Source organism: Octodon degus, unplaced genomic scaffold (assembly GCF_000260255.1).
Source record: "Octodon degus isolate 3935 unplaced genomic scaffold, OctDeg1.0 scaffold00019, whole genome shotgun sequence".
In the NCBI taxonomy this organism is placed as follows: Eukaryota; Metazoa; Chordata; class Mammalia; order Rodentia; family Octodontidae; genus Octodon; species Octodon degus.
In genome coordinates this window covers 5,147,850-5,158,172 of record NW_004524595.1, presented here as the reverse complement: position 1 = coordinate 5,158,172, position 10,323 = coordinate 5,147,850, and the positions used below count along the sequence as shown (strand labels likewise).

Genomic DNA, 10,323 nt, shown 5'->3' with positions numbered 1-10,323 from the left:
ATTATCATAAATCTTGGAATCAGGTAGAATCATTTTTCCTCTTTTATTTTTCTTTTTTCAAAATTAACTATTCCAACTCTTATACCTTTTCTTAAAATTTAGACTAATTTTGTTTGTATCTACAGAAAGTATTGCTATGATTTTAATGGGAATTATATTAAAATTGTATGTCATTGTAGGGTAACAGATCTTTACCAATCCATGAATATGTTATATCTTCTTTCTTGCTTGGTAATTCTTTTTTATTTTTATCAGCATTTTAAAAATTTTAAACCTGCTTTTTAGGATTTATACTAAGTGTTCGATTCTATTTGAGCAACTGTAAGTAGCACAGTATCTTTAATTTCAGTGTTCATGCCTTCACAGTAATGAACTGCAGTGGTGCCTTGGTTCACAGCATCCATTCTTTCCGTGATTCTGGTCACAAACTGAGTTAGGTGAGAAATGAATCAAATTCAATGGTTAGGGTCAGTGCTGATCCCTGGGGAAATCGGACTGTCCTCATGCCATTTGGTTTTCCATCAGGATCATGGAAAGCATCAACCTCATGGGGCTGGGGGTGTCACTCAGCAGCACAACACCAGCCTGGCAGGTGTGAGGCCATGAGTTGGCTCCTTGGTACCAAAAAAGAAGAAGAAAAAGGAGGAGGAGGAGGAGGAGGAGGAGGAGGAGGAGAAGGAGAAGGAGAAGGAGAAGAAGGAGAAGGAGAAGGAAGAAGGAAGAAGGAAGGAGAGGAAGAGGAAGAAGGAGGAGGAGAAAGGAAGAGGAGGAGGGAGGGGAGGGGAAGGGAAAGGGGAGAGGAGGATAGGAGGAGAAGAGGGAGAAAGAAGAAGAAGAGGATGAAGAAAGAGGAGGAGGAAGAGAATAAGAAGAGGAGGAATGGAAGAGAAGGGAGAAGGAGGAGAGGAAGGAGAAGCAGCAGCTCATATAATGGGAGTGTTCTCTCCAGTAACCAATGAAAATTCTCCCATTCCTCAGGACCCATCTCAACTGCCATCTCCTTTAGAAAGTTCCTGCCATAATCTTCCTAAGGACTTCATCAGTCCCTCCGCTTCACATTCTGTACAAATTTGAACTCTAGTATAGTTAAAGTATCTAATACCTCAGAATGGCAGGTATAAATCTCAACACAAATGCACACAAAATAGCACATACCATGGTCCTCCCCTGCTAGGCACTGCAAAGCTCCCTGGCCTCAGGTGACACAAAGAAACAAGAAATGGCCACGGGGCGTGGTGGCGCATGCCTTAGAGCCCTTGTACTCCGGAGCCTGAGGCTGGAGGATCCACTGGTGTTTTAGGGCCAGCCTGGGCTACATAGTGAACTCAAGGCCAGCCTAAACTACAGAGCCAGACCCTGTCCTAAAAATAAAAATAAAGCTGTGAGGGATCCCCCAGGATAGTGAACTGCTGAGCAGTAACTGCCTGCCCAGATCCTGGGCTCAGAGGCTCTCCCCCGCTGCCCTGCCACATCTGAAACAGGGTGGGCACTGTGCCTGCGGCCAGAGCCCGTTTCCTGTGCTGTCCAGGGTTTGCTCAGCCTCCCAAGGAAGGGACCCTATTAGAGACCGCCAGGCCTCTCCACGTGTGGCCCTCCCAGCGCTCTGCCCCTCTCCTCAGGCCCCATCCTCTTCCTTGTCCTTTTGTAATGGAATTTTTATTGCCCACCAAACCTAATATTCAATCACTAGCAACAAAAATAGCGTCGCTTTCCTAGAATGAAAGAAGCATTTAATCTTCAGACTCTCCCCCAAGACAGAACGTTTCCATTCCATCCTGCTAGCGCCACAGGAGAGTGAGGGGAAATGGAGCAGTCCCACTCGCAGGTGAGCAACGCACAGGCCTCCGGAGGCGAAGCAAGTTGCGGGCAGGATCTGTGGGTCACCGCGGGCCGGGGCGGGGCCGGGGCGGGGCCGGGGCGGGGCCGAGCCTGGCGCCCCGCGGAGACTACGGGTACCAGGCTGCCCCGCGCGGCGGCGGAGGGGAGACGTGGCAGCGCGGCAGCGTGCGGTCAGCGCCGACCGGAAAGCGGGAGGTGGCGGGGCGGAGGGCTGGAGCCATGGCGGCCAAGGCGGCGGGCGAGGGGCGCTGGGAGGTGGTGAAGCGGGGACGGCGGCCCGGGGCCGGCAGTGGTGGGCGCGGCGGCGGACGTGGCGGCGGCAGCGGCAGCGGCAGCGGTGATCGCCGGGCGCTCGGGGAAGCGAACGGAGTGTGGAAGTACGACCTGACCCGTGAGTACCGTCCGCCGCCGACCCGGGCCTGCCTGAGCGGCAGCGAGCCCGCTAAATAGCCTCCCTCACCGCAACGACGGGCAAACTGAGGCCCAGCGAAAACGACACCTGGCCCAGGATCGCGAGTCGAAAGAGACTGGGACTCCGGTCTCCAGCTGCTCAGGCCCACGGTCCCACCTGAACCGGCCCTACCTGGACTCGGGCAGGTGTCTGAGCGCCAAGCCGAGGCACAGTGCCCAGACCTGAAATAACCAGCAGGTTGGGGAGGGACGGGCAGAAGGCCCAGCGGTGGGAGAAGTGGCCCGCTATACTCGGGTCCACCAGGAGTTTGTCTTGGTGGCAGCTGTGCCCTCTGTATCCCGGAGAGTGGTGAAAGCTTGCCACTTGTTGCTTATAGAGTTGTCATGTCAAGAGTCGTAAGAATTAAGAGTAGAAACAATATGGAAAAACCTGCCCTCCCATGATAGCCCAGCACCAAAGAAGCCAGTCCTCTTTATCCATGCCTCTGTTAGTTCCTGCAGACTTTGATAATGTGTGTAATAGAGAACTGACCTGTCGCTGTGCAAGTCACAGACCAGCGCTGTGGTGACTGGAAGAGACACCATTGAAGCTCCCTGCCCTGCTCCTAAGTAGCCCACAAGAAGGGGCTTTGACAGATACCTATAATCCAAGCACTGGGGAAACTGAGCTAGTAGGAACACTAGGAATTCAAAGCCAGCCTTGCAGATGAATTCAGCGACAGGGTGGGAAAAAAGGACCACTATTCCTGTGAGACCTAGGGGACTTAAGGATAGCCCCTCTTTCTCTGTCTGCCTTTATCCTAGCTCCAATCCAGACCACAAGCACCCTTTATGAGCAGGGCTTTGAGAAAATCATGAAGCGACGGAATAAAGAACAAGTTCCACCTCCTGCTGTGGAGCCTAAGAACCCAGCAAATAAGAAGCAACCAAAAAAGGTGACACCTGTCACCAGCCACAGCCAGAAACAGAGCTGCTTCCGCAGCCTGGAGGAGGCCCTAAAAGTGGTGAGTGTGTCCAGACTTGAGACATGGGAAGATCAGGGGCTCTGGATGCAGAGAAGATTGGGTGGAGGGAGAAACAGTTGAGGGAACTGTGGGGTTGGGAACATCATTAGTTGAAAAGATCAGGAAAAGGTGGAAACCCAATAGGGCAGAATGTTTGCACTAGAGCAGAATGGAAATGGAAAATGTATAGGGAAACAGATTGGCGAGAAGAAAATGTTGAAGATCAGGGACAGGAAAGAGGGGACAAAAGCTGGTTATGATGGTCCCTCATCCCTCAGAAGCAGTGATCTCTCATCACCCACCTTGTTCTCTTTTTTTTTCTCTTGAACATGTGATGGTCCTACAAACATAGGCCCAAGAGATCAGTATTCTTAGCTGTCCTGTTCTTTACTTTTTCAAGATCTGGATGCAGTAAAATTTTTGCTTTCTACAGTTTCATTTTAAAACAGAAACCCTTCTTCTGCCACCACTCGTTTAGCCATTTTCCACACCTACCCATTTCCCATTGGTTGTTCCCAACTCACCATGGAGGTATGTCTCTGGCAGCTGGATGTGGCCGCTCTGCAGAAGGAACTGGACAAGAGCCAGAGCGTATTCACTGGGAATCCCTCTGTGTGGTTGAAGGACCTGGCCAGCTATCTCAACTACAAGCTCCAGGCTCCTCGGAGTGAACCCACGCTCAGCCAGCATCCTCATGGTTAGTCTTCCCACCTCCGTCAGCTCAAACGAGGGCAAGGAAATTGTAAAAGGGCTGTATTTCTAACTGCCCATTGCCTCCCACTCTCGTGGTTTGTACATGGCTATGCATGTGCCTGGGGCTTCCTTGGAAGAGGGAGGATGCCAGCCTCAGTGCAGGGACCTCTGCCTCCATTCAGATTGGCAGGGGCACCTGGTGTTAGACTCATGTGGAGGCCAATGGCCCCAGATTATCCCTACAGTCTGGTGAGCCGGGAGCTGCGTGGGATCATCCGAGGGCTCCTGATGAAGGCACCAGGGTCTCTGGAGCTATTTTTAGACCACTGTCTATTCACCATGCTACAAGAGCTGGATAAGACACCAGGTAAGAGAAACCCGTGGAGAGTGACATCTTGGGGCCTACTCCTGATTTGCTTCCAGAAGACAAATGTGCTAATCTCCATATTGGAAAGGGAGAAAGAGGTCAGGACTCATTAGCTGGGGCTCTAGACCTACTGCTGCCAGAAAATAGACATCAGGTTTGGGATGCCAAGTAGTGTGGCTAGGTCTGAGGACGTGAATTTCTCTAGGGGAGTCACTACATGGTTACCGCATCTGTGTCCAGGCCATTCTACAGGACAAGCCCAAGATTGTCACAGAAAACTTGGACAAGGTAAGCCGTAAATGATGGTGAGAACACCATGACTAGGACCAGGGAGGCTGGGAAGAGTCAACGTTGTTGGACTCAGTTATGGGAAGGTGGAAGAATGCTAACATCAGAACATATATTCTACACTATACTGTTAGCTCTTACTGTACGTCTGCTTTGGATGTACATGAGGCATGGACTGCTGTCCCCATCTTATTAGTGAAAAACTTCAGCCACAGTGGGGCTTCATAGCTTTCCTAGGACTGGCCAGCCAGGAAATGGTGCAATGCAGTAACGCCCATGCTCTGAACCATAACCTCATGCTGCCATCGAGACCCACTTGCATAGCCCCTTCTCTCCCAGTTGATATCTCTCTTCTCTCTTGGCTATGAGGTGCTCCTGGAGCTCTGCCCTATCCCAGCCTGTATTCCCTATCTATCTCCTTAGTTCCTGGAACTGTTGAGGTCCCACCAGAGCCGACCAGCAAAGTGCCTGACCATCATGTGGGCTGTGGGGCAAGCAGGTTTCACCAGCCTCGCTGAGGGACTGAAAGGTACTAAGGAAGTGGAAATGAGGGAACGATCCTAGGTCTTTAATGTCCCCCGTGGACAAGCCCAAGGCTCCCCCCTGGCCTTCGTCTCTGCAGTGTGGCTGGGAATCATGCTGCCTGTGCTGGGCATCACATCTCTGTCTTCCTTTGCCATCGCGTACCTCCACCGGCTGCTCCAGTGAGTAATGGGGGACAGCATGGGGTAGGCCCAGGATATCCACACGAGGCTGTTTCGACAAAAAGGGATGCAAGGAAAATCAGGACTAGTTCCTCCCACCTCCGAATGTGATGGTGAGGAAGGAAGGGGAGGGAATCAGCAAGGGCTGGGGATGAGGCAGTGTTTGTACCCTGTTTCCTAGCTGTTGACATGGCTGGGGTTATGGCTCAAACAGCTGGCCCAGGGGGTTATCTCCAGCGTGCCTATCTTTTCCTTTCCCCATAGGATCCACCCCAACCTCACCAAAGGCTTTGGCATAATTGGCCCCAAGGACTTCTTCCCACTCCTAGACTTTGCCTATATGCCCAACAACTCTCTGACACCCAGGTAGGACTACCCTGGTGCACACCTCCTGGGAAGGGTCCTCGGTGGAAGGTCAGGGACTGACCCAGGCCCTGTATTTCCATTCTCTCCCCCTGCCACCTGGATCTGGCTTACAACTAGGAAATTCAGGATGGGTTTCAAGGGATGGATAGACTCTTGATGTTATATGAGTTCTTGTGTATGATTGACATATGGGCATTTTCTTAGGAAAAGGGTGCCTGGCTTTTGTCAGATTTTCTTAGGGGGTCTTTCAGTAAAACGAGTGCAATCAAGAAGGCTTAGGGGACTCATGAGGCAGGGCATTGGCTCCAAGACAGGAAGACGGTTGGAGGTGCAGCTGCATGTCCAGCCCGGGCCTGGTTGTATTCCTCCCCAGCCTGCAGGAGCAGCTGCGTAGACTCTACCCCCGACTGAAGGTGCTGGCGTTTGGAGAGAAGCCAGAATCTACGCTGCACCTCTACTTCCCTTCCTTCTTGTCCAGAGTCACCCCTAGCTGTTCCTCTGAGATGAAGAAAGAGGTAAATAGCTGGTGGCAGACTTCTTTCCCTTGCCTAGGGGCTTTGCTCACTCCCGCTCTGCCCTCGGGAACAGGCCCTGAGATGGCAGCATATCCTGGCCTGGGGGATCTCTGCTGCCTTGTCACTCACAGATACGTGATCCTTGAGCTGATAGTCTAACTCAGAGCCCCTCCCTTGTGACAGCTGCTCAGCTTTCTAGGTCCTGAGGCCCTTTCTGTGCCGTTGGGGTGGACAGTTGCTCCGTTGCCCTCTGTGCTTTTCCTCTCCACCAGCACCAAGTCCCCAGCAGTCTCTCCTGTTCCCTGTGCAGCTCCTGGGCAGCCTGACCCAATGCCTGACTGTGAATCCCCTCAGCATCAACGTCTGGAGGAAGCTGTACCCCAAGCACCTATCACAGTCCAGGCAGGTGGGGGTAGGGTCACCTCCCTCTGCCCCACACAGAGCAGCCTCCCAGTTCACATGTCCCAGCCTGAGGTTCCATCCCTGTCCTGGAAACAGAATGGGAACTTCAGTGGCTGTTCTATTGACTTAAGCCTCACAGTTGGAATGGGAGCATTGCCCAGATGGTCTCGAGAGAGCTGCTCTGGAGGCAGAGGTGGAGGGAGCTGGGCTTATTGGAGGGGCAGGAGGGCCAAGTGACAGGCAGCCTCATGGAGAGCTGTGCTTCCCTACAGCCTGCTGCTGGAGCACTTGCTCAGGTCCTGGGAGCAGATTCCCAAGAAGGTAAGGAGTTGGAGGATGGGCAGGCTGGGCGTTGGCGGGGCTCTGGGTTCCTGTCCCTAAGCCACTGTCTTCACACGTGGTCTGGAACATGAAGTAGCGTGGAGGCCCAGGAATTCCCCCCAGGTAGGGTCCATGTTCTCAACTCAACCTTTGGTATCCTCCAGACGCAGATGTCTTTACAAGAAACCATTGAGTCCTTCAAGTACACTAACCAGGAGCTGCTAAAGAGGGGCAGTGGGAACCCCCAGCAAGTTGCTACCTGTCACACAGCCTGCAAGGTGTGGCACCCAACCCCTCCAACCCGCATACATCCCTGCATCTGTCTCAAACTCTTGGCCTGGCTTGGTGTGCAGGCTCACCCAGTTCAGGCCTCCCTTTCCTCCTAACCACTGTGCCCCTCCTCCCTGCCAGGGCTCACTGTGGCAGGTCCAGCGCTACCTGTTTCCCTCAGCCTTGAAGGTTGAACCCATGTCCTTCGCACTGAGCTGTATCCCTATCCCTTTTTAAAAGATTTTTATGTTCAGATAGTCTTTAAGTTCTTATTTGCCTACACTGGTCTTAAGCTTGTAGTTCTACCTCAGCCTCTGAGAGTGCTGGGGTACAAGTCACTGGGCCTGGCTCTATACTGACCACAGCATTCTTTCCCTTCCCAACCAGGGTTTACTACAGCGGGCCCAGGGTCCCTGGCCATCCTGGACCTGGCTGCTGCTGTTGCTGCCCATGTTTGCTGTGGGTCTCCTGTGCCATGACTTTTGGTCACATGGCTCCTTCCAGGGTAAGCAGTGATGGCCCCTGTGGAAGGAGGCAAAACGGGGCACAGAGCAAGGTGTAACCCACACCCCCAACCTCATGTTATCCTCTTGAGCTCTCAGGGCCACAAAACAAACACTGTTGAGATGGGCTTTTCTATTCACAGATAGCATATGACTCACAGATCCGTTAACTTTGTAGCATACAAATGCTTGCATATTCACACTGTCACCCAAGGTGTTGCCTCCACCTAACTCCCATAGCACCTGAGGCTCAGAAGGACTCTGCAGCTAGCATAGGATCACACTAAAGCTTCCTACACTTAAGTCCAGGACTCCTCTCATGCCCTGTTCCTCCTGCTTAGCTGGTCAGGAGGAGGTATACAACTCCCAGGCCTGCATGCCTCTCCTGAGCCTGTCGTGGACAGGCAGAGGTGGCTCTGTGATTCGAGAGCACATATACTTCTGCCCTTCTGCTCACTGTGCCTCCCGGGGACCTGCATGTCTATTTCCTGAGTCACACCTCCACCCCAGCTCATCAGAGCCTTCTTACTCAGCCTCCTTCACTGGCCGGGTGCTTCAGTCCTCTGGTCTCTTGCCTGCTGGCCAACAAGTATGTGTCAAGCTCTACTCCTACTGCCTGCAGGGCTACCGGTGAGCTACTCTCAGGGCAGGAGAGGTATGAGGAGAAAGGTTTGGGGTTCAGGGTGGTGCAGACATTGATGGGCATATACAGTCAGTGGGACGTGCTTGCGGTTATCCTTCCCAGTGGCCTCCTCCCCCAACTTTGATAGCAGGGCTCTGGAGGAGGTTCTAAGCCCTCCCTTCTCCCCTCTGACTTCTTTACAGCTGGTTAGAAGAGACATTGCCAGCCTGCAGCTCTTACATGCTTACTGTGGTGTCACCCAGCTTGCAGTTGGCCTGGGCCCAAACCAATTCCACAGTCAGCTTCCTTTCTGCCCACTGTGCCTCCCACCTGGCTTGGTTCAGTGACAGCCTTGCTGGCCTCTCTCGGAGGGTAAGCCAGAGCAGGGTTGGAGAAGGGTTGGGATGCTGAGGGCCTGGGCGCCCTGACCCAGCCATCGTCCCCTGCGGTCCTGCTGCAGATGCAGCTCCCTGATGCTCTGCACCAATTGCTGCATTACCTGAGGGAGCTGCTCCTGCTTCTGCACCAGAGCGTGCTGCTGCCAGCATGGCATCTGCTGCTGGAGGCCCTGGCCCAGGCCCAGGAGCACTGCCACGAGGTGTGCAGGTAAGGCTTTTACCAAGGGCTCTGGCACAGTGGGGCCGCTTTGTGGCCTCACTCCCTATCTCCAGGCCAGGGTTCGCTGTTCAGTGTCATGGTACATTGCCCTTTGGTCGCTCCTAGCCACTCTAGGGTGAAGTTATGGGTCCATGCTGCAGCCCTGTGCACACACCTGCCCTTATAATGTCTTGCTTTTTTACCAGAGGTGAGGTGACATGGGATTGCATGAAAACACAGCTCAGCGAGGCTGCCCACTGGACCTGGATCTGCCTACAAGACATCACAGTGGCTTTCTTGGACTGGGTACTGGCCATGATATCCCAGCAGTAGGCCCTGCCTCCCTGTCCACCGGTTCCTGTCATAAGCAGACCATCTGAGACTGCTGGAGGACAGAGAGTGGCAGCTGTTTTCATTTGGTGTCTGAGTTCCATCTCGTGGTGGTTGTCCAGAGTCTCTCAGCCTCCTACCCAGAAGTCCACTGGATATTTCTCAGGCCCAGTTGCACACTCCAGGCTCTGCCTTTGGCTGGCAGTCTCTCTTACACAGTCTCACCTCTTGCTCTCCACCTCCCTCCATCTCATTCCTAAAGCCCCATCAGCTCATCTCTAAAATGATGAGCTTCAACAAATTTATCAGTGTCCTCTTCTAATTCTTGGTCATAAATTTAGCCATAGCAAAAAAAAAAAAAAAAGAAAGGGACCTTCCGAAGGATCCACCAGGGCTGGCCAATAGTAGCTTCCCCTCTACCCTTCTGCCTGGGTGTGGTGTCTGTGGATGTGAGGCCAGGTGGAAATGCCTGTTAACTTCAAAACACTGGGACAGGGCCTGCAAGGACCTTGCCATCTCCTTCCATCAGAGTCCTGCTTCAACCCTTCTTTCCCCACAGTGCAAGAGCTCTGTCACAGGCTCGGCTGTGTCTATTGCCTACTTCACCATCCACCTGGAGAGCACAGCCCTGGGCATAGCATACCTGGAATCAGTATATTGCTGGGGAAAAGGGGTTCTGAGTAGAATAAAGGACACATTTGATTTCTAGATGTCCTCTCTGCTTCCTTACAAAATAATTGCCATAGTTAGGGGTCAGGACAGCAAAGAGTGAGCCCCAGCCCCTTCATAGGCACTTGCTGTAAGCTGGCAGGGACGGTGCACATTCATCATTCGAACATACAGCCTGCTTTGGCTCCCCTAATTATCACTTAGAACAGATTTGTGTCCCAAGATTTCCCTTGATAGCTTCTGTTGTGCTGTAGTTTTTGAACAAAAAAGCCTGGAACACAATCTCAGCTTGGACTCTAATCCAGGCTGGCCTTGAATTTGTGGCAGTCGTGCCTCAGCTTCCCAATTGATGGGGTTACAGCCATGTGCCATCATGCCCAGCTGTTGAGTGTTGTATGATTAAAAAAGCAGGGCCAAGGGTC

At 52.8% G+C, this 10,323-nt stretch overlaps 1 protein-coding gene across 1 annotated transcript; it reads left to right on the top strand.

Annotated features, from left to right (window-relative positions):
- Positions 1 to 2,035: 2,035 nt before the first annotated feature.
- Tmem214 (transmembrane protein 214) lies at positions 2,036 to 9,942 on the top strand. Its single transcript, XM_023711022.1, has 17 exons — positions 2,036 to 2,230; positions 3,055 to 3,254; positions 3,801 to 3,951; positions 4,180 to 4,314; positions 4,520 to 4,602; positions 5,026 to 5,131; positions 5,225 to 5,306; positions 5,571 to 5,672; positions 6,046 to 6,187; positions 6,498 to 6,589; positions 6,862 to 6,910; positions 7,075 to 7,188; positions 7,568 to 7,685; positions 8,217 to 8,313; positions 8,509 to 8,677; positions 8,766 to 8,911; positions 9,109 to 9,942. Exons 1-17 carry the CDS (start codon positions 2,059 to 2,061, stop codon positions 9,233 to 9,235), a joined length of 2,085 nt encoding a protein of 694 aa, XP_023566790.1. The 5' UTR covers positions 2,036 to 2,058; the 3' UTR covers positions 9,236 to 9,942.
- Positions 9,943 to 10,323: the final 381 nt, after the last annotated feature.